At 40.8% G+C, this 24,454-nt stretch overlaps 1 protein-coding gene across 2 annotated transcripts; it reads left to right on the top strand.

Moving 5' to 3' along the window:
- The first annotated feature begins 348 nt into the window (after nt 1-348).
- LOC108430517 (importin subunit alpha-4-like) lies at nt 349-23,816 on the top strand. Of its 2 annotated transcripts, none has more exons than XM_017703061.2 (17): nt 349-599; nt 5,103-5,147; nt 5,884-5,973; nt 6,652-6,678; nt 7,298-7,350; nt 7,521-7,616; nt 9,276-9,361; nt 12,056-12,142; nt 13,291-13,460; nt 14,047-14,091; nt 14,270-14,401; nt 15,805-15,933; nt 16,498-16,602; nt 18,087-18,158; nt 19,519-19,681; nt 20,505-20,599; nt 22,853-23,816. In XM_017703061.2, the coding sequence occupies exons 1-17, from the start codon at nt 531-533 to the stop codon at nt 22,949-22,951; spliced, it is 1,563 nt and encodes a 520-aa protein (XP_017558550.1). In that variant the 5' UTR covers nt 349-530; the 3' UTR covers nt 22,952-23,816. The 2 variants fall into 2 exon arrangements, with proteins under 2 accessions (XP_017558550.1, XP_017558549.1); XM_017703060.2 differs by having other exon boundaries at nt 6,649-6,678.
- Nucleotides 23,817-24,454: the final 638 nt, after the last annotated feature.

Genomic DNA, 24,454 nt, shown 5'->3' with positions numbered 1-24,454 from the left:
ACCCTGTTAAGTATTAAGACCTGTCCATTACCTTTCTACTAATGTTAGCCCAGACAGCGCTCTTATTTCAGCATGTTAGTCTAGCAAAAGAACACAAGTGTGCAATTTAGTGAGACATTATTGGCGTGGGCTGAAGTTACAATAAAAGTCACTTATGATGAACTGTATTAAAAACAACGAGCCTCTGTAGTGAACCCTTTCACTTCAAACCGCTCTGAAGGACTCTACTTCTCAAGGACAGAATTACTGAGAAATTCTGAAAATTCGGTGGAGCTCCCCTTTAAACCAATATAGTCAAAAGTGAAAATCATGCCAGTTATTCTGTGAAATGATCTTGCCAGCCAACACGTTTTGAAATATCAGATCTTTCCAGTGCTGTGGATGACAGAAAGGGCTTCTAACATTTACTTCACGCAGCGATAAAGTGTTAAACCCAGCATTTCATGCCTGCAGTGCAGCCCATCCTCGTTAGATGGACCTTCTCGTTTTGAGGAACATACACAGCAGCTGAGCTGTGCGCTGCTGCAGCCATGGCTGAAAACGGAGCCTTAGAAAATCACCGCATCCGGAGCTTTAAAAACAAAGGACGCGATGCTGAGGTGAGACATTGGCCGCAGTCCGTCTTTACACGAACGTTAAAGCAGCTTATAAGGTGTTCCCGTGTGTCGCAGCGTAAGGTAGTTTGAGGCTGAGCAAGTTGACTTCTCGCTGGAATTTTCCGGTCCACCTTAAAAAGCGCAGCGGTTACATGCTGGCGCACGACGCGCCGTAATGCAACTGCTGCACCATTTAAGGCGGAACAGAAAATTCCGAATATAAGCTGCGCCACTTCTGGCTGTCGTCTCGTTGGAATTTTCCGTTCCACCTTAAACGGTGCAGCAGTTACGCTACGCCGCCTCAGGCTCTAGAATGGAACTGCTGCAGCATTTAAGGTGGAACGGAAAATTCCAATGAGACGACAGGCAGAAGTGGCGCAGCTTTTATGGTAGACGACTCGATTAGCTAGAAAGCGCTGAAAGTTAGAGGTGTTTTTTGTCGACGTGGCGATTAAAAAACAGACAATTTGGTGTGTTTTTTGGCGAAATGCACCCGCAGCGATTCACTTGCAGCAGACAGAGCCTAGCTAGCTTAGCTAACTTAGCTAGCTGGCTAAGCTATGCTAAACGTAAACAAGTCACCGCAACAGCTCGACAGACATAGGGCTGCACCGTAAGCGCAACCTTAAAGGCAAACTCCACATATTTTTGAAAATAATACATAATTATATGATTTGTAAACCGTCATTCAGAGTCCTTTCTGAATAATTCAGAGGTGTGACGTGAGGCGGTCCACGGTACCGTAGAGTAACTTACAGATGTCTTTACAGTGGTGGTGATAGGAACCAGAGGTGTCTACAACACAAATATTGCCATTTTATTTACTAGCCAGAACCTCCAGTGAACACATTTGTCTCCTGAGGTTTTCTGTGTAACGTTTATGATGGTAAAATAGCCCTACATCTGGAAAAATAAGTTTTCTTTGGGGACTATTTTGTCTCACAGCGCCCTGCGTGTATCCCTCCGCCATGAATCTGTCCAAAGAAACGGGTTACAGTACATTTTAAACCAAAACTTTATCACAAAGCTGTCATACAGGTGTGTCAGACATCAGGCAGCGTGTATCTCACCGTTACATGTAATAGATTTCTATGTGGGAGCTTTTAGAGTTGGACGTCTGGTTCCTATCACCACCACTGAGATCAATACTCACTTGGTATGTGTCTCTAAAACAGTGCGTTTAACACCAGACCACTCTGTATGACTGTGGTAACATCTCAACTACTTAATTATGTAATAAATAAAAAAAATCAGTAAGCCAGGTCTGATCCACTCAGACCAGTGCGACACACGCTAACACACCACCACCAGTGCCACTGCCTGCTAGGTGAGGGTCCATGGGGGTCCTGACCACTGAAGAACAGGGTAACAGAGTATCAGAGAAACCGATGGACTACAGTCTGTAACTGTAGAACTACAGAGTGGAGCTGATCAAATGGGCCGTGAGCGTAGAAACAAGGAGGTGTTTGAATTTTTCGACTTTTTGACATTGCAGTGTGTGCAGTTCATATAGATCTACACGTGAGGCTTTTCATATTCACTGCAGCTCAGCTATTATATTATTATTGTGCTGTTTTCTTATTGCTACACATCCACGTTTTACATTCACTTCTGCTTTTCGTGTCCCAGTACTTCTCCTCTTACTCAAATGAAGGATTTGTGTACTGCTTCCACTGCTGCTTGGGGGACGTGCTCTTGGTTTCGGTTCTAATAATGTTAACGAGGCTCAAGGGGCTCAAATGAGGGGTCTGTTTCATGTTTATTTTATTCCTTTTCCCTATTCTCATTTCAATTTAGTAGGCAGTGCCCCTCCAACTGAAGTGGGGGTTACACTACATGTCTTTTAGCCCTGATTCTCAGCTCTGGCTGACTCTGAGTCTGGGCTGGTCGGCTCCGGTCTGCAGGTGTTTGGGTCAGTCAGAGTCGACAGTCGGAGAGAGAATTGAGCCGTGTTTGAGGGGCACAGACTCCAATTTTTGGGTTTCAGACCAGTCGGAGTTTATCAAGCACGTTTGATTTTTTTCAGCCCAACTCTGAGCGAAGTCTAGTGTAAATGGCCTGGAGGTTAGTGTTTCGCTTCACGGATGGGTTAAATGCGGAGGTGAAATTTTCCTGTTGTGGGACTAATAAGGGTCACTTAACTAACTAAATTGGTCAACGATTCAGTCTGAACAGATTCCTACAGCGGCCGATCAAAACTGAGAGCATGAAAGAAGAAAATACAGCAAGTAAACAAAGACAAATGGTGGAAAGTCTCTCATGTGTGGAGTTTAAAGCACAACTGAGTTTATAAACACTTAAAACTAAATATAAAGCAGCTGTTAGTCATTTAATTTTAGTCGTTATTCTGATATTTCATGGCCGAATCTAAAAGGGAAAAGCTAATAGAGAAAAGAGAGTCCAAGCTTTACTTTGGCTTTTCTTCATGAAAGGCGTAATAAGTGTCAAAACTAAAATCAAAATACAGCATTTTTATTTCCATTTCTTAGCAACCGGCTGCATATCTGACAACATTAAAACGAAAATGTAAAATAGACAAATCAACAGCAAAGTGACAGTTTGTGATTCAGCTTTCGCTGTGGACGCACTTTAAGTGTCAGAATAAAAAAACGAATGCAAACGAACATCGGCGCCACCTGCTGGAGATTCACTTTTTCATTTCCCACTTTGCTTTTTCATTTTCAAGTTGGCCAACATGCAAATATATGTTGATTAGCAAGGGGGGGGGGGGGGCAATAATGTCTCAGATCAGGTGAAACTGAACGTCAAACCAAACATTTCGATGTTAGTTTTGACGCCGTTCGTGAAGAAAAGCCAAAGTAAAGCTTGGATTTTCTTTTCTCTATTTGCTTTTCCATTTTAGGTACGACCATGAAATACCAGAGTAATGACTAAAATTAAATGACATGTAGGTGTTTTAAATTCATTTTTATTTTTCGCCACAAATTCATTTTTCACATGTGCACAAGTAAATGTAGGTATTTCATTTAATTTTGGCAGGATATTTGCACAGATGTTTGGTGAGGGGGGGGGGGGGGGGGGGGGTGGCGAAAAGAGGTTTGCATTTATATTTTACTGTTTTAATTTTAATTTCTTTTTTGGCCGAATTTGCCTCCCGTAGTGTGTGACCCCTAATCGTTTAGTGTGTGATCCCCAGTATTTTAGTCGCCCGATAAAATCTGCAGAAACCAGTGAGGCAGTGCGAGACTGTTATAAGTGACGTAGTGAACCCGAGGCTTTAGCAGCAGCCCCCTCCAGCTGTGAGGAGCTGAGTTCAGTGCCAGCTCAGCTTGTGACATCGAGCCTCGCTGTAAGATTAACTATGAGATTAAACTATGGTTTCACTCGCATGCAAAGTCGCTGACAGACGTCTCTCTGCCCGTCCTGTGAACGCATTGCAGATGCACCCTGTGAACCGCTCTTGTATAATCAGTTATTATTCTCGCGCTCTGTTGCTTTCCTGACCGCAGATCAGGCCAAGTTAGCTGGGAGACCAGCCCAGAGGTCCGTTCCTCTTAGAATCAAAGAGATGCTGCACAAACAACAACAACAAAGTCCTGCATTATACTACAGATAAATTCTACCACCTCTACTCTTCTGGGAAGGCTTTACACTAGATGTTGGAACATTGCTGTGAGGATTTGATGGCAGCCACAAGAGCATTAGTGAGGACAGGTGCTGATGTTGGGTGATCAGTTCTGGATCTCAAACTCATCCCAAAGGTATTGGATGCATCACCATCACTCCACAGCCCAGGGCTGGGGGGGCTTTATACCCTTCCAGCCCAAGCACGTCATTGGGCGTGTTGGCCTTCATGTGCGGCTACGTGCACCAACCGGCCGCTTCATGAAGTCCACCTCTTTGTTTCTGCGGTCCATTTTATGAGCTGTACTGACCGTAGAGCAGCACTTTTTGGTTCTAAATTTACAGGCTGTAGTCCATCTGTTTCATAGTTTGTTACCCTGTTCTTCAGTGGTCAGGACCCTCACAGGACCACCACGGGGCAGGTATTGTTTGTGTGGTGGATCATTCTCAGCACTGATGTGGGCGTGGCGTGTTAACGTTAACGTGTGTTGCGCTGGTACGAGTGGATGATGAATTCTGTGCCTTATTGTTGCATATCCCATTTCCCCCCTCGCCCCCACCACTGAGCCCTTAGCCCTCTGTTTCTGACGGGCAGGGTCGCCTACAGAGCAGCGCTGGTAGCTGTTAATGAAGTGATGCTCTTTTTATTTGAGGGTCCCATTTCAGAGGGAAGATCTCAATCGCTGCCCCTTGTAACTGGTTCAAGGAGATCGGTCAGGACAGAGCACTGGTGGACATTTAAATTTTGAGTATTTGAAGTATTCATGTAATATTTCAAGGTCTACTAAAGGGTTAATGTTTTATTGTTGAAGGTTATAGTTTTGCCGTCTTCTTCACTGTTTATACACTCAAAAACAGCCTGTACTGTCTTAATCACTCGCTTCAATTCTCTCTCTCTCTCTCTCTCTCTCTCTCTCTCAGGCAATGAGAAGACAGCGTAATGAAGTGTCTGTAGAGCTGAGAAAGGTGCGTTCTCAACTTCACTGTCAGTCTTTGCTGAGAGGAAGGAAGGGAAAACCAAAGAAAGCTATCAGATATTTCCATTTTAGAACATAATATCAAATAACATCTTAAAGGTAAATAAATAAAAAAAGACAAAAGTGGAAAAAATGAGGGTTTTTTTGAATATTATCATTGGTTATTGTTGCTTCTTTTATTATGATTACATGTGTACTGTTATTAATTATTATACAAATATTGTAACGTATTATTGTGTAATGGCATTATTATTCTCGTTGGTGGTGTTGTTCATTGTTTTGTGTTTTATTAAAGCTGAAGTGAAACACTAACCAGGTAATGGATAACGGGAAAAAGCATCATTTAATAAATGATTATTTATGTAGCAAGTTGCATTAAAATGCTAAGCTGGGGATCCTGTCACATCTGGCAACCCCAAACAGGTTGTAGGCTCTGTTCCTATACGAGTGAGCGGTGGAGAGCAGAGGGTTATTAAAAAAGGCTTTTCCATATTTTACTTATTGAATTTGTCAGACAGTTGTTGCAGCCCTGGCTACTAATACTAACACTAATAATAATGATTAAAAATGATGTTAATGTTCTCTCTGAACTCTTATATACACAATATATATACTAATATATGTACTAATATAATAATATACACACAAACCTGCTGAGTGTCATTTTCAGACGGTGTAATATGCTTTAGTTAGTTTGTTTGTTTGTTTGTTTTTATGCTTGTTAGAATAAGAGAGACGAGCATCTGCTGAAGAAAAGAAACGTTCCACAGAGCGAGAGTCTGGATGACTCGGATGTAGACAGCGACCTTAAAGGGGTGAGCGAGTGTGTGTACGATGGGGGGGGGGGGGGGGGGGGGCGTACGATAAATCTCGTTTTTATTGTTATCTTGATAAACGCATCGTAAAGGGCTGCGATGACAGAACAGATCATTTTACCTCACACATGCAGCAAATACAGAAGACAGCACTAGAAGCCTCCCTGCACTCCCATATGAAGAATGAGTGACTTAACCACTTGGCTAAACATCTGATTAGATGCAAACACAGATACACATTTTACGCTTGAATCATGTCTGAAATAATGCACACTCATGTGAGACTTGCAAATACACCATTTAATTAGTAATTAATATTATTACTTACAACCCCGTTTCACAAAAAGTTGGGACGCTGTGCAAAATATAAATAAAAACAAAATGCAATGACGTGCAAATCATTTAAATCTTACATTTCAACTTCCAACTTTTTTGGAAATGGGGTTGTAATTAATATTTAATTTAGTTTGAAAAACGTCTGAAATACGCTGCCATACCACAGCACCTGGGAAGGCATAAATCATTTTAACTCAAAGTGTATTTTATTCATTTATTTATTTATTTTAAGTAGTGATGTGCATTGTTTAGGGCAGTTTTGTCCACTGAGAGAACATAAGTATCTGTTCTTGATTTTGCTCCTTTATATTTCCGTTTGTCTTTGCTTTTCGTTTTTAGCAGAATGTAACCCTGGAAACCATCTTACAGGTGAGATGCATATTCCTTTCGCTTTTACTCTGTCCTGACTGCAGGTCTGCGGAGTTCGGCTGTCATTTAGGACTGTCTTTGGGGTATTTCATCCTGCGTTACTTCAAAATCAAAATGGTTTTCACTTATTTTCATAGTTCGCTTACATGATCACTAAGTTAGTGAACACGTATACAAGTTTCCAGCCATCATCCAATAAATGTCAAACCTTCTATCTTAGTAGTGATGAATGTTGACAGTGCTGCAAACTAGAAGACAAATCGGAGACAAACGTCTGTTTAAAATATAAAAAATAAAAAATAGACAAGATTTTGACTTTTATTTTTAGGGCCACTGGGACTCAATTTAGATCTAGAAAGGGGCTAGACACACAAATGCTAGTGGGTGGAATTGGATACGTCTAAATTGAGAGGAAAAATGGAGGAAAAACAATGTTATTGGAGTAGTCTGTTAAATTTGTACTTTGCTAGCCAGTTTAGAAGTAGTTGTTAAACCAAGGCACGTAATCCACAAAAGCACAATAACTGTATATCCTTTGCAGAGTGGTTGTAATGGAGTAATGTTGGATTTTGTTACATTTTGGATAATTATTACTTTTTTTATCATCGTTTTCTTGCAGAATGCTTCCAGTAACAACAATGTGGTACAGCTCAGTGCAGTGCAAGCAGCCAGGTACTCATTAAACACAGTCAGCTGGGCTAAAACTCTCTGTCCCTCCTGATTATCATTCTGACTGCCTGTATTTACGTCATACTCTGTTTTGGCAGAATAATCTCTTCAATTCTCTGAACTGAGGAGGTAAATGTGTAATGGAAGCATGTAAACTGTGTTGTCTCTCTCAGGAAGTTGCTCTCCAGTGACAGAAACCCTCCCATAGATGATCTGGTTCGATCAGGAATCCTTCCAGTTCTGGTCAAATGCCTGGACAGAGATGATCAGTGAGTCTCGTGTTTGTGTGAACACTGGAACTGTATAGCTGTGGGAAAACTTGAGTGGGCGAGTGAAGCATGTGCCTGCGGTGCTTCTGTATGGACATCATTTGGTAGTCAGCATCTTAATCAGGTTTCAGCTTCTAGACAGAGTAACCCAGGGTGTATTCACCCCTATAGAATATTTTTAGTATTAAAAAACAGCGCAACAAAAGCAGCTTATCAATTTTTGATTTTCTTTACTGTGAAACATTCCTCTGGTAATAATACTAGTCACGTCACACAGATTCAGACATTTGTTATTACTTCATTACATACATGACAGATGGTGTTACATACGCATACAAACACAATCAAAGAGGCAGAGAGACAGAGTGTGTTCACACCAAGATCACCCTAGTGGTCATTCCGCCAGCAGAATGAAAATCATCTGGTATATTTTTAATGGCAATAATTCAATAAAGTCCTCTGTAACTCTGTCATCTGTTTAATTAGGATGTTTGCATGCCTGATAATCTGCTAATGATCTGACTAATAGATCAATCAGAATAGAATACGTCCATCAATACACCTCAGTCGGAATAGACTCGTCCAATTGGGGCCATTCGGAATACAATTTCTATCCGATTGATCGAGCTGACATCATTTTAAAGCAGTTAAAAACGCAAGCACTGCTCACTGCTGCTCATCGCACTTTGACTGGACTCACGTGATGCTCGTTGTCATGGTAACGTCTACACAAGTGGTTCACTTTGCGAGCGCATCATTTTGGATCTGATTACTTGTAATGAGCATGTAAACGGAAATTTTCATCAGATTGTTGAATAGAGTGAGCACAAACAGCTCAGTCTTAATATATAATCAGACTGTATTCAATCGGATTGGCAAAAATCTTTTATCAGATTACATTTTAAGCAAGAAGAGTTTAATGTTTGCCTTCTACTTTCTAAAATTACAATTGATTAGAAACTGTTTAAACTTTTTTAGACGTTTAGCTCCTTTTGCTCCCATTCACTGAGGACTTGCTCACGGACGCCCTTTGGCGTTGTGCAGTCCTGTTTTTAACATAACGGGGGAAATAGGAAGAGGCCAGACTCAGACTAAGCAGAGGAGAAGCTTCACAGTGGGCCACGTTTAAGGTCTCAGCAGCCCCAACTAAACATTTTCCCACATCCTGGGCTGCATGCAGGCGAACAGATTAGAATTCAGGACACGTGAAAGTAGATCTGTTAACTTTTAAAACACTATTAAATAGCAAGGCCAGTTACTCAAACTGCTACGGTTAATGCAACTTAAATACCGCATTGGAAGAAGCTTTTTGTAGTTAATTCTAGTGAAGTATGATGAGGAATGTTAACTTGCACAGAGCAATATTTCCTTTTAGATGACTTAACGACATTGTAATGTCGTGTGACGTAGTGATACTTGCGGGAAAATGTTCACAGGACAGAAAACGTATTGCCTTTGGAACTTGCTGGTTAACCACAGATTGTAATGAAGGCGATGTTCAAAACGCCACAAATTTTTTCCATACGAAAAAATTGACCCGGGGCATGTCTGGATGATAGCGGCAAACTGTGAAATGATGACACATCCTCAGATGTCTGTTTCTTTATGAATATAAGGCTATAAACACTAATTCATTCTTTCTTTCTCTGTCTTTATCAGTCCTTCTCTCCAGTTTGAGGCGGCCTGGGCTCTTACAAATATCGCCTCTGGAACGTCAGCTCAGACACAGGCGGTAGTCCAGTCTAGTAAGTCCAGAGTATGTATGTAAAAGAGCGAAAGAGATATCCTTGCTTATTAATTCATCTCTTTGTCTCATATATTCATATCATTTTTTGGACACACTTAACTGGCCCTTTCAGCCTAATGAGAAACTGTAGAACGGACTCGGTTTATATCACAATACCTACATTTAGAGTCGGTTATTCATTCAGCCTAATGAGAAACTGTAGAACGGACTCGGTTTATATCACAATACCTACATTTAGAGTCGGTTATTCATTCAGTCTAATGAGAAACTGTAGAACGGACTCGGTTTATATCACAATACCTACATTTAGAGTCGGTTATTCATTCAGTCTAATGAGAAACTGTAGAACGGACTCGGTTTATATCACAATACCTACATTTAGAGCCGGTTATTCATTCAGTCTAATGAGAAACTGTAGAACGGACTCGGTTTATATCACAATACCTACATTTAGAGTCGGTTATTCATTCAGTCTAATGAGAAACTGTAGAACGGACTCGGTTTATATCACAATACCTACATTTAGAGTCGGTTATTCATTCAGTCTAATGAGAAACTGTAGAACGGACTCGGTTTATATCACAATACCTACATTTAGAGTCGGTTATTCATTCAGTCTAATGAGAAACTGTAGAACGGACTCGGTTTATATCACAATACCTACATTTAGAGTCGGTTATTCATTCAGTCTAATGAGAAACTGTAGAACGGACTCGGTTTATATCACAATACCTACATTTAGAGTCGGTTATTCATTCAGTCTAATGAGAAACTGTAGAACGGACTCGGTTTATATCACAATACCTACATTTAGAGTCGGTTATTCATTCAGTCTAATGAGAAACTGTAGAACGGACTCGGTTTATATCACAATACCTACATTTAGAGTCGGTTATTCATTCAGTCTAATGAGAAACTGTAGAACGGACTCGGTTTATATCACAATACCTACATTTAGAGTCGGTTATTCATTCAGTCTAATGAGAAACTGTAGAACGGACTCGGTTTATATCACAATACCTACATTTAGAGTCGGTTATTCATTCAGCCTAATGAGAAACTGTAGAACGGACTCGGTTTATATCACAATACCTACATTTAGAGTCGGTTATTCATTCAGTCTAATGAGAAACTGTAGAACGGACTCGGTTTATATCACAATACCTACATTTAGAGTCGGTTATTCATTCAGTCTAATGAGAAACTGTAGAACGGACTCGGTTTATATCACAATACCTACATTTAGAGCCGGTTATTCATTCAGCCTAATGAGAAACTGTAGAACGGACTCGGTTTATATCACAATACCTACATTTAGAGCCGGTTATTCATTCAGTCTAATGAGAAACTGTAGAACGAACTCGGTTTATATCACAATACCTACATTTAGAGTCGGTTATTCATTCAGTCTAATGAGAAACTGTAGAACGGACTCGGTTTATATCACAATACCTACATTTAGAGTCGGTTATTCATTCAGTCTAATGAGAAACTGTAGAACGGACTCGGTTTATATCACAATACCTACATTTAGAGTCGGTTATTCATTCAGTCTAATGAGAAACTGTAGAACGGACTCGGTTTATATCACAATACCTACATTTAGAGTCGGTTATTCATTCAGTCTAATGAGAAACTGTAGAACGGACTCGGTTTATATCACAATACCTACATTTAGAGTCGGTTATTCATTCAGTCTAATGAGAAACTGTAGAACGGACTCGGTTTATATCACAATACCTACATTTAGAGTCGGTTATTCATTCAGTCTAATGAGAAACTGTAGAACGGACTCGGTTTATATCACAATACCTACATTTAGAGTCGGTTATTCATTCAGTCTAATGAGAAACTGTAGAACGGACTCGGTTTATATCACAATACCTACATTTAGAGTCGGTTATTCATTCAGTCTAATGAGAAACTGTAGAACGGACTCGGTTTATATCACAATACCTACATTTAGAGTCGGTTATTCATTCAGCCTAATGAGAAACTGTAGAACGGACTCGGTTTATATCACAATAACCGACATTTAGAGTCGGTTATACATTCAGCCTAATGAGAAACTGTAGAACGGACTCGGTTTATATCACAATAACCGACATTTAGAGCCGGTTATTCATTCAGCCTAATGAGAAACTGTAGAACGGACTCGGTTTATATCACAATACCTACATTTAGAGTCGGTTATTCATTCAGTCTAATGAGAAACTGTAGAACGGACTCGGTTTATATCACAATACCTACATTTAGAGTCGGTTATTCATTCAGTCTAATGAGAAACTGTAGAACGGACTCGGTTTATATCACAATACCTACATTTAGAGTCGGTTATACATTCAGTCTAATGAGAAACTGTAGAACGGACTCGGTTTATATCACAATAACCGACATTTAGAGTCGGTTATACATTCAGCCTAATGAGAAACTGTAGAACGGACTCGGTTTATATCACAATAACCGACATTTAGAGTCGGTTATACATTCAGCCTAACGAGAAATGTGGTGTATGGACAGGTCAGGAAGTAAGCCATGTTTTCCATCAGGACCAGTTGGGTCACCCAACTGTTGATGGCTTTGACATCATCATGATGATGTCTCAGCCAGCTGTGCCGCTCAGATGAGGCCCCTGATGAAGCTGTTCTGAGGCACGTTTTCCGGCCGGGTCTAAACGCTGCTTTGTTCACAGACGCGGTGCCGCTGTTTCTGAAGCTGCTCCACTCTCCACACCAGAATGTCTGTGAGCAGGCCGTGTGGGCACTAGGCAACATCATCGGTGAGCAACAGCTTCTACTACTCTGTTTGTTGTGCAGACTGATGGCCAACATTATTGAAGAGCAACAGCTTCTGTCAAATTCAGAATGGCTTTATTGGCAAGCACAGTATTCCCAAAGCGTCGTTACAGAAAAATCATAGCAGTGCCATCGTATAAACCTTTCAGAACAGTGGGCCTCATTCACTAATCGTTCTTAGCAAGAAAGGTCTTCTTAAAACCCACTTGGGCAGTTTTCATGAAGACTGACATTCACAAGTGTTTTCTTTTTTGGGATTTGTTCTTGGGTGAGAACAGAATCTCCACACACTCCAGAGCACAAAGGTGAGATCAGTTCTGCGGTTTAAGAACACGTCATGAACATGACGTAGACTCTTTCTCAGGACCTTTCTCAAGAACTATCCATCCCGTTTCTAAGCCGCTTCTCCCTCAGGGTTGCGGGGGGGGTGCTGGAGCCTATCCCAGCGGTCATCGGGCGGAAGGCAGGATACACCCTGGACAGGTTGCCAGTCCATCGCAGGGCAGACAGACAGACACTCACACACTCACACCTAGGGGTAATGTAGCACGTCCAATTGGCCTGACTGCATGTCTTTGGACTGTGGGAGGAAGCCAGAGAACCTGGAGGAAACCCACGCAGACACGGGGAGAAGATGAACACTCCACACAGAGAGGACCCCAGTCACCCGGCCGGGGAATCGAACCCAGGTCTCAAGAACTAATTCAAGAAAAAACAAAGATATTGATGAATGAGGCCCAGTATTATTAAAAAAAACGTTGAGCTGTTTAGTGATGTCAGAAGGGAAAAGTGGTATTTTTGCATCCATACAGTGGTTCTGAGCCTTTTCCACCTCAAGGCCCACCTGTTTATCACAAGCAAGTATGACCCCCCCCACCCCTTTTTTTTTGGCTCAGTTTTGAACATAGCGATGTTTGGGTGCCTCCCCTTTCGGCCCGGTCATGAAATTCAGTCGGCTCCGACCAAATCAGGCTTAGAAATGGGCTAAAATCGAACAGTGTATGCCTGGCTTAAGCAGTGGCAAGTGCTAGCTGACAGCTTGTTAAAAACAGTATTGAAGCTGCTGAAGCTGATGCCTGATAATCAGCGTCACTGGTGAGTAACAGCTTTGCCTGTGTGGTTATGACTGTAGGAGACGGGCCTCAGTGCAGGGATTATGTCATCTCTCTGGGTGCAGTGAAGCCGCTGCTGTCCTTCATCTGCCCCACCGTCCCGCTCTCCTTCCTCCGCAATGTCACCTGGGTCATCGTCAACCTCTGCCGCAACAAAGACCCTCCACCACCCATGGAGACGGTGCAGGAGGTAGACGTTCTGTCATTCACGTTTCCATGTGTTGTAACTGTGTTATAACACTAATACTTCATGAGTCTGTAAGAAATTCTGGGCCTGTGTCTCTGTCTTTGTAAAACCGGTCTTTTAGGTGTGTTTTTATGAATTTTGCTTTGTTTTAGAAGCTCTGGATCTTTTACGATGAATCTTAGGATGTTGTGCTTTTCGAAATGCTTTATTTATTTTGTTTTGTTCTATTTTTCTGTACCTTGAGTTGATGTTGTCATGAAAAGTGTGCTATATAAATAAACTTTTAGTATTTGTTATTATTACCACACAACTCAAAAGTTTAGAATCGCTGTTTTCAATGATGTTAAACCAATTTGGTTACAGATGCACACATAAGATGATGTAATATGTGAGTCCTGGGCAAATTCACAGAGTTATTAATATGAAGTTAAAACCGATTCCAGAGTGATACTAATAAGTTTCTTTCTAAACTTTCAGAAAGAAATCCTATTGAATTTATCAGCTGTAATGAGGTTATAGTGAAATGATTATTCAGAGTGGAGTTCTGATAAAATGGTAATGTCTGATTTCTCTGTGTTACTATTTTCAGATTCTTCCAGCGCTGTGCGTCCTTATATACCACACGGATATTAATGTGAGTGCTACTTTATTTCTTTGAAAGAGCTTTTATTTATTTATTTATATATATATATATTTTTTTTGCATTTACTTTTGTTAAATGATCAAGACTGTCTGTCTGTCTGTCTGTCTGTCTGTCTGTCTGTCTGTCTGTCTGTCTGTTTGTCTGTCTGCTCGCCCCCCTCCCAATGTAGATTCTGGTGGACACGGTGTGGGCGGTGTCGTATCTGACTGACGGAGGTAACGAGCAGATCCAGATGGTGATCGAGTCCGGTGTCGTGCCTTTTCTGGTCCCTCTGCTCAGCCATCAGGAGGTTAAAGTTCAGGTAGATGCTTTGCAGCGTTCCTTTTAAAACACGTTCATTGAATTGACCTTTGTTAACTAGAAAATGTGGTGCAGCTTAATTTAAAAAGCTGCTTTTTGTACATGTTGTGATTCTGATTTGTGAAGAACTGATGAACGAATTACACAGTGATTCCACACTAATTCAGACAGTTAGTCTGTGACTGGTGTTTTGGCCACTGAGACCAGTCATTTACCATTCTCATAAAAAAGAAATCTGAAATATTCTCATAAAAAAAAAAAAATCTGGAAAAAACCTGAAATATTCTCATTAAAAAAATATGATTTTCTTAAGAACTAATGTAGGTTATTGGTTATCATATAGACTATCGATATGTTTTCCATGTTGACAGAAATTCCACCCTATTTTCATTAACTGGTCATACGTTTTAGTCATATCAGCTCCTGAGAATCAGCCTGTAGAAAAAGTTTTCCTTGATTTATTTGAACAAAATCACAATACTTAAAAATGCCTCTCTGTAAAATCACTCTATATTTCTCAGAAGCATTTTTATGAATGTGTAGTGTTTTTTTTTTGTTGTTGTTATTTGCAGCATTTTAGTTCCCTGAATAACACTGTTTGACTGTTTGACTTAGAATCAAGAAGTAGAATACATTTTTTTTTAAAAAGTAGCAAAAGTTGACTGCCCCCTAGTGGCTGATAACAAAAATATAATTTCACCATCTACGACAACATCACTGCTGTACATTTGTGGAAAATTGACACGACATTGTTTCACAGTACTTTCTGTTCAATAAGTAGCACTGATGTACAGATGACCATGTTTTGATAATTGGAGAAAAAAAAAGGTGATGTAATTTGTAGTAAGCCTGCTGATAAAACTAGTAGTGCCAAAATTCATTGAATTAGAGTTTCTGCTAAATATGTAATTGTATATAAATGTTTAAAAATTATTCTACTACTCGGGCTGTCGTGGGCTGGAGGTTAGGGAATCAGTCTGTTCCCCTGAGCCGACAGTACGCGACTGAGGTGCCCTTGAGCAAGACGCCTAACCCCCAACTGCTCTCCAGGCGCTGTGGATAGGGCTGCCCACCGCTCCGGGCAAGTGTGCTCACTGCCCCCCAGTGTGTGTGTTCACTAGTGTGTATGTGGTGGTTCACTTCATGGATGGGTTAAATGTGGAGGTGAAATTTCCCTGTTGTGGGACTAATAAGGGTCACTTTACTGTTTTGGGTAAAATGAAAGAAATTGAAGATCTTATTGAGATAAACAGAGTAAATTTATTAGATTGAATACAGAAAGTTCTCTTTTAGTGGTATAAATTTGATAAATCACCTTGTATCACATTGTATGTGTGATATCATATTGTGGGACTTCTGTTGATGCCCACTTTTAGTAGCTAATGCTATTTTTTATGTCCGTAGACAGCGGCTTTGAGGGCGGTGGGAAACATAGTCACAGGAACGGACGAACAGACACAAGCGGTGCTCAACTGTGATGTTCTCGCACACTTCCCCACGCTCCTCACACACCCTAAGGACAAGATCAACAAGGTGAGTGTGGTATTTGTGCAAGAATGAGTCTATCCAATCCATGGAAAACCGAATTGTCCGGTATTTTGCAGTAGTTTCATGTTCTAAGTAAACATTGTTCAAGTTTCAAAACCTACCTTCCACTCCGCAGTCCATATAGCTCATATAGGGAAACTAAGCTGTGGTTGTGATGTCACAGCCATCAACATTTATATATATGACTGCCCAAATAGTAAATGTAAAGAATCTAAAAGGAATCCTCAACCACTGAACTCAGCCATTGCTCTCTTTATTTTTAGCCCAGAGTTTTTGTTTTGGCTAACAAATACAAGGTGGCCAATCAGAGCAGAGGCCATTTACATATATCTTAAAGGCACAATAATAAACCAAGCCTGTTTAATTATGAAAGATGAAGAGAAGTTGGAAAATGGTCATGTAAAAAAAATGTTTTTGGTACATGAAACCATATAAACATCATAAGTTGACCTCATAGAGAAGTAAAGTACAAGAAAAATGTAGGATACGGGACCTTTAATGCATATGTTTGTTGTTTTTGTGTGCTGTTGTGATTCATTGGTTGTCTAGGAGGCCGTGTGGTTCCTGTCCAATATCACTGCGGGAAACCAGCAGCAGGTCCAGGCTGTGATTGATGCTGGACTCATCCCTATGGTCATACACCAGTTAACAAAGGTGCACAAGCTCTCTGCCAAGCATATACTGAAGTGATGAGGGTGCAGGGGTAACTTATTCCCAGGGATGTTGTAGTGGTTGTCCCGAGCTAATCCAGAGGACCAATATTAAAGCCAATACATGTATATTTTAATGGATTGGTTATAGACCTTATTAAGCACAATACAGTGGTGGTGAGGTGCATTTTCAGAGGATTAAAAAGTAGTTAGTTATTCTTTTTTTTTTTTTCTTTTTCGAAAAGTCGATCACAAGAAAATACACTCTGTTAATCAAGGTTAGTTAGACAACAGCTGTTTCTCCTCACAGGATTCTTAAGCTTCCACAGAGCTCCTAAAAGCGCCGTTTCTCAACGGGTGAAACAAATCATTTGCTCCATAGGGATGTTGGCGATTTACACACCTCTATTCGGTTGTAGGCTGCGCCTCCGTTCGGTTGTAGGCTGCGCCTCCGTTCGGTTGTAGGCTGCGCCTCCGTTCGGTTGTAGGCTGCGCCTCCGTTCGGTTGTAGGCTGCGCCTCCGTTCGGTTGTAGACTGCGCCTCCGTTCGGTTGTAGGCTGCGCCTCCGTTCGGTTGTAGGCTGCGCCTCCGTTCGGTTGTAGGCTGCGCCTCCGTTCGGTTGTAGACTGCGCCTCCGTTCGGTTGTAGGCTGCGCCTCCGTTCGGTTGTAGGCTGCGCCTCCGTTCGGTTGTAGGCTGCGCCTCCGTTCGGTTGTAGGCTGCGCCTCCGTTCGGTTGTGGATTGCACAGTTTGCTGGGAGTGACTGAGCCACTTTAGAAAATCCCCTCTCACTCATTTAAGTCAGATGGTCAGACATAAAGACAGGATCAGATTGTAAATAAACTTGTAATACTTGTAATACAGCCTTATAGTTCATCGTTTTTGTTTTACTTTTATATAGAAATTGCACTTTTGTTTATTCCAGTTATTCTTTATTTTGTTCATTCTTTTGAATTATCTTGTGTCTTCTGAGAAAATGACTTGGAAATCGTTAAAAAAAAACAATTCTGTATTGTGACGCAAAAGATAACGGCACATATTTTAAATTAAAAGGCAGTTTAAACACGCAGCGTGTGTCTGTTTTGCAGACGAAAATGAAAATAGACCAACAGCCACTTTCAATATTCAATATTCAAAACACTTCGGGCCGTTTTTTTCGCTTGATGCGACCAGTGTGCCGCCAGACGCGTATCGCTGCTGTCGGGAAGAAAACCTTGTATCTCCATTTTTGTTTTTCGGTTTTTGACACAATTTGAAAATGCCTGTTGCTCTTTACGTTGCGTGTAAATTTCATGTAATTTTTGTTCCCCCTGTAAAGGAGATGATTTTGGAGATGCACGGTTTTCTTCCGAGACCAAATATATACAGCTCTGCAGTTTTTCACTGGTGAATTTTGAGTTATTAGAAAGTAAAATAGTAATTCTTGTCATTATGTGTTAAAGTGTGAATTGTATGCCCCCCTCCCCCTCCCCCCCTCTGTCTTTCAGGGAGATTTTGGGACTCAGAAAGAAGCAGCGTGGGCTATCAGCAACCTCACCATTAGTGGCAAGAAAGAGCAGGTCAGAGTGTCCTCCCTTTCTGTAAATCACCACTGTGTGTGTTGCAGTCATTACAGTCTTCAGAGAGTCACTTTAAAGGGCCTGTGTCATGGAAAAGAGGTTGGAAAATGGTTATAGGTGAATGCATTATGACTGTTTTTAGTACATCAACAACCGCAAGCATATAAGTGGACCTCAGGGGAAAAAACATGCAGGATATGTTTGCATATTATACAAGGATGGAAGCTTCAGTTCACAGCAGTTATTCCCTTGCAGGTACACTAGACTATGTAAATGAGTCGGAACGACAGTTTTTATGCCATTTCTGCATATTAATTAAGAGGCCCCATATGTATTACATGCAGTATTATGTAAAAACATCCCTTCGTGTATTACTTTACAATCAAAATGGCCATAAAGTATAAGATTTAAGATTTAGTGAGCCTGATTAGTCCCACAATGGGGAAAGTTCACCTCCACAATCTAACCCATACGCACTAGCAAACACACACACTAGGGGGCAGTGAGGACATTTGCCGAGAGCAGGGAGCAGCCCTATCCAGTTGGGGGTTAGGTGCCTTGCTCAAGGGCACTTCAGTCACGTAGTGTCAGCTCAGGTGGTCGAACCAGCGACCTTGAGGTCACAAGCCTAACCTCCAGCCCTCAACTGCCCCGTGTAGTCATTCATCAGATATTCATTTTTCAGCATCAGAAAATGTAAAAAATAATAATAATCACACTGTGATTCAGTCATATGCAAAAGTTTGACCACTCCGGAAAAATGACATTTTTTGATTTTCGGATTTTTAGGGAAAACATGTTAAGGCAGCCTCTATAGGGAACAAGCTTAAAATATGATGTTTTTCTGCAAATTTTAGTGAACGGTTTCTGTTTTATTTAAACATGTTGTAAAATATTAAAATTAAGGGGGCAGTCGTGAGCTGGAGGTTAGGCAACTGGCCCTGTGACCGGAATGTCGCCGGTTCGATCCCCAGTGCTGACAGTCCATGACTGAGGTGTCCTTGAGCAAGACACCTAACCCCCAACTGCTCCCCGGGCGCCGTGGATAGGGCTGCCCACCGCTCCGGGCAAGTGTGCTCACTGCCCCCTAGTGTGTGTGTATTCACTAGTGTGTATGTGGAGTTTCACTTCACGGATAGGTTAAATGCGGAGGTGGAATTTCCCCGTTTGCGGGATTAAAAAGTATTTTTTTTGACCAATATGTTAAGTTCAGCAATTAAATAGTAATTGTGCATTAAAATGTGCAAAAGTAGAACATTTTCTCTGTAGAAATCATCAGAAGTCATTTATGCAGGGGAGCGCAAACCTTTGCTTACTACTGTAGTTTTACATACAGGGTGTTCATGTGTTCACGGTGCAGGTGGAGTACCTGATTCAGCAGGGTGTGGTGGCCCCTCTGTGCGGTTTGCTGGAAGTGCGGGACACGCAGGTGGTGCAGGTGGTGCTGGACGGCCTGAAGAACATCCTGCTGATGGCCGGAGAGCAGGCCAGCGCCGTGACCGTCATCATCGAGGAGTGCGGAGGTGAGTCGAGCAAAATGGGTGCGTGCACATGCCAGTATTGATCTGTATCGATTATTCAGTTGCCCAATTTTTGAGCAAAAGAAATCTTGAAAGGAATCAGGGAGAAATCTTGGTGCATCATTTTTGTCTGTACCTCACTACTATTTACACTACCTGTAAATAATAGGTTTGGGCAGTATGACAAAATATATTGTTATCATCTTAAATTATATAATGAAGTAATACAGTACGCATTCCTGGACATATCATGTATATCGTCAGTACCTCGTAGAACGCTGACCACATCTTTTACTATGAAGAGAGCAAAATTGGTCCCGTTTAACTGAATTTTGTGCAACACATTGTCAAATCTTAAATAAAAACCACTGTATTCACAGTTTTTGATAGAATATTTTTAAATTTAGCACTACTGGTTCCTTTTTCCCTGTTCCAGCTGATCAGATGTCGAAAAAAAGAAATATTGTGAAATATCTTGTGAAAATTTCTTGAAGAATATTTTTTTCCATATCGCCCACTTTTCACTTTGTTGTATTCAGTGTAAAAACGTCTGATTTGTACCAAAATACTCTACTACATATAATTTAATAGTGATAATATTTGAGATTATAGTAAACCGAATTGTTTCCTAGAAATCATAATGCAATAGAGTCATTGTGAGCTCTAAGATTTACACCCCAACTGCATTGTTTACACGTCTTTTGATTGGTTTACTGACATATCAGTAGGATATGTCAGTAAACCTGATGTGTATTATTAGTAGTGACTAGTCAGTCTGGTTTAGGTGGTTTAGTCTTTGAGTTGACGTGTTCTACTGTGTGTCCAGGTTTGGAGAAGATTGAGAACTTGCAGCAGCATGAAAACGAGTACATCTACAAGCTGGCCTTCGAGATCATAGACATGTACTTCTCAGGAGACGACGTGAGTAATGATGCTGGAAAAGGAATCAGTCTTTCCAGCAACATTAAACCGATAGGCTTTCAGATAAAGTCCGGTGATATGAGGGTTTTCTGCTAGTTATAACTTCAACAAGCACTGCTGTCTTTTAGAGAGAACAGTGGAAATTCCGAAAAAAATGGAAAGACCAACAAATAAATTTAAAAAAAGTTTTATAAAATAAACGAGTAAAGTGCTTAAGTTATGTTAGCAATCTTTTCTAATCCTGTATTGAAAATGGATCATATTTAAGCAATAGAACACAAGAGGGAGTGTTATATAATATATAAATAACATTGCGATACGCTATAACACCTGACCTCGAGTGTCTCTACTGCTTTAATACAGCAGTTAAATAAATACAGTAAGAAATGAATAAACTGGCCGTGAACGCGGCGTTTAATATGTTTTAATGTTCAGCTCCTTCCTCCTAATTAGAGCTCCTTAACGAGCAGCTTGTTGCTACGTCAGAGTAACGAGCTCCGCCCACTCGCTGCTCAGCCGGCAGTTCGTTCTCCAGCTCCTTACACTAAATTCCCAAACTGTCGTCACCACTGAGCGGCTTTGTTGTTTTTTTATTGGGTCAGTTTTACGGCTCAGTCTGATTTGGTCCGACTCTGAAGATCAGACACGTTTGGCGAATGGTGTTGGGTTCATTTCTGGCTGATTCCAGGTTGTTCAGCTGTTCTTCTGTCACAGCTGCCGACTGAAAAGCTGCTCAGTGGTGACGACAGTTTGGGAATTTAGTGTCGTCTCGTCTTCAGAGTCGGACCAAATCGGCTGTCGGTCAGATGTGATCTTAACAGTGTCCGTTTTCTGTTTGTGGTAAAGTAAGAAGTAAAAACGTTCAAATGGCTTGAGCGCCTCCTACAGCTGTCAGAGTCATTGCCTAGCAACAGCATCTCAGCAGAGACCGTGCTTGTGAAAAGCCTGTGATGTTACGGCGAAATAACATGGTCAGAACGCCCCTCAACCAATCAGCTTGCGTGGCCGGAACTAACTGTTGTATAATGAGGTGCAAAAAAATTTCAGTATGCATCGAATCGTGAAATTAGTGCATCAGCAGTTTAAATGTATTCAGTGTGTAAAATGAAAACAGCACAAGAGCCTCTTGCAATATCTGTGATGGTAGTGTTTTGACTGTTTTAGCAAGTCAGCATTTGTAAATAAACAGTAGGAAGCTATAAATATGAAGACATTTCTGATGCGTCTACAATGATTAACAGAGCTGTTGAGTCTGATGAAGCAATAGAATATCAATTTCTAATAATAAATGTAACAACCAAATCGCCTCATACTTTGATCAAATTGTGATCCAATCATAAGGCAGATCACTTTTGATAAAAAATACTGTAAATATATAATTGCAGTATGGAATTTATAGGACGTAATAACCTAAAATCTCCAAAATATTATTATGTATACAGACAGCACTGTACAAAAGTCAGAGACCACCCTTCATTTATTCAGTTTCAACTCAAATGGTCATTAAGTACAAGTTCATCCACTTGCGCAAGAAAGGAGAAAGCCTGGAGTTCTCCGAATGGTTAGAGGCTCCAAAGAAAACGGGACTCCTAACAACCACCTGGAAGACCTGGTAGACAACAAAACTGCCCCCATCAGATAAACAGCACTTAAAGCTTTGATCTCTGAGAGAGAGGAGAAGATCGAGCTGCTTCAGATCTGAAAACATCCACAGGTGTTTCTGTCCATCCTTCCACTGTGAGAAGACCACTCAGCGCTGTGGGTCTGAAAGGACGTGTAGCTGATCAAGAAGAACCTCACTGAGAAAAGGAGACAGACACATCAAACAAAGAAGCTGAACAATGGACTGACCGCCCCAGAGTCCAGACCTCAACACCACTGAATGGGTTTGATTAGTTCAGAAAATTATCAGCCAGCTTAAGACTGAGCTTCAGAGGCGTGTCTGCAGGTTCTTTGAGGAGCTGAAAGTGAATCTCCTGAGACGAATGGAAGCTGGAATGAAGGGAAAGAGTGGACATTAAATACTGAAAAATCTTTAGATTTAGTCAGAATGTAATAATAATGATGTATGATGTATAATGATGTGTAATTTTGTGATGTTTGATTTTTTCCTGGTGCTGAGAAATGAATAACTTGTACTTAATTGCCATTTTAAATGGAAACGAAGTAGACGAAGGGCGGTCTCTGACTTTTGCGCAGCGCCGTTTTAGCAAAATTAGTAACGAAACTTTTCCTCCTGCTCGTTTGTGTCAGATTGACGAGGACTCCAGTCTGGTTCCTGAGGCCACGCAGGGAGGAACCTTCACCTTCAGCACTTCGGGAGATCTGCAGACCGATGACTTCACGTTTTAAAGACCACACACGTAATGGGGGGGGATTTCAGAAGTGTGCATACCTGGCAACCCAGTCATTTAGCTCAATGTCCATGTTATGGAGCGTCAGCCTTTTTTCTTTTTCACGTGATTATTCATATACACACGCAGATGATTGGTGTTTCTGAACTCTGCTGCAAATAATTTTTGGATGGACTGATCTTTTTACTTTTATTATTTTGATTATTATTTGGCAAAGGCATCGTAAAATAATTGATTTTATGCATAAAAAGAAAAGTATAACATTTTGTAAACAGAACTATTATGTTTCGGAGTTAAATACAAAAACACATCTGGGACGGTGGACCAATCAGGAAAAAATCAGGAATTCACTATATTTTTTTTAATAATATCAAGTCCTGCTAAAATGGAGAAAAGGAATGTATTTTTGTTTCCAGAGGGCACTTTCCTCACTTTTTATGGGGAAAGAAAACGTCCTTACAAATTTTACATCATTAACTTATTATTTCATTTCAGGACCTTTGTTGTTCTTTTTGTATGAGGAATATATATTTCGAGTGTACAGATATTGTTTGAAGGCTCCACAGACACTCATTTATACACATATTATGGCAGACAAAAGCATTTCTCATGCAGTCGTGTCTGTGTCTTTGTGTAGTTATTAGATTGATTCATATGAAAGATATTTTGTCAGTCTTGTGTCAGAAAGCGATACAAGCTATTATTCATTGCAAGATTGTTCCTTGCAGCGACGTAATTCATATTAAATATGTTTTCTTTTTTGTTCTAAAATTTTTCAGTGGGTACTGCAAGTCTCAGCTTTTTATTGTGGCTCCTCATTGTTCCTCAAGTGCGGAATAAAAGCAAGATTGAGTTGCATTTCACAGCGGTGTCTTCACTTGTGACATACAGTAGAGGTGGGCGCTACCGAGGCTCCTGTGCTAGTAATCCAGCATTCTTTGGGATTTTTCAGGGAAAGACCATAAGTCAAGTCAAAGTGTATTTATAGTGATTTACATGTAGCACTTTTTATGACAGGTGTTGTCACAAAGCAGCTTTACAGAAAAATCCGACTCCGAGCCCCCATGAGCGGCGACAGTGGCAAGGAAAATCCCCCTAAGACCAGGAGGAAGAAACACTGAGGGGAACCAAGACTCAGCAGGGGAACCCATCCTCCTCTGGTCGACACCGGACAGCAAACAGCGTTAGTATAAAATATTACAGTACAAAACGGGGAAAAACAGGTGGAGCATTAGAGGTTAATTAGATAGTATTACTTCATGCAGCAGCAGCAGGAGGGTCAGTTCATGCAGGTGGTGGTCCTAAAAAAAACTTGAAGCAAATAAAAAGTGATATTTGGAAGGTAATCACTGCGGTGGTGAACCTTAGGCCTCGGGCCATTAACGTCATACGACATAGCTACCAGTGAGTCACATGAACATTTTTGGCCTTTTCTAGATTAAATGCAGACATTTAAAGCTTGTAAAAGGTAATTCGGGTTTTATTTGAAGTAAATGGATTT

This window comes from Pygocentrus nattereri, chromosome 6 (genome assembly GCF_015220715.1).
Source record: "Pygocentrus nattereri isolate fPygNat1 chromosome 6, fPygNat1.pri, whole genome shotgun sequence".
NCBI classification, from domain to species: Eukaryota; Metazoa; Chordata; class Actinopteri; order Characiformes; family Serrasalmidae; genus Pygocentrus; species Pygocentrus nattereri.
Note: the sequence above shows the minus strand (reverse complement) of the source record. Positions and strands in the feature narration are given on the sequence as shown.

Bases quoted from the DNA above. Each gene is read 5' to 3' on its own strand.
- LOC108430517 (XM_017703060.2), top strand. From the start codon at position 531: ATGGCTGAAAACGGAGCCTTAGAAAATCACCGCATCCGGAGCTTTAAA. The intron at 7,351-7,520 runs GTACTCATTAAA...TGTCTCTCTCAG, and splicing joins AGTGCAGTGCAAGCAGCCAG to GAAGTTGCTCTCCAGTGACA. The intron at 14,092-14,269 runs GTGAGTGCTACT...CTCCCAATGTAG, and splicing joins TATACCACACGGATATTAAT to ATTCTGGTGGACACGGTGTG.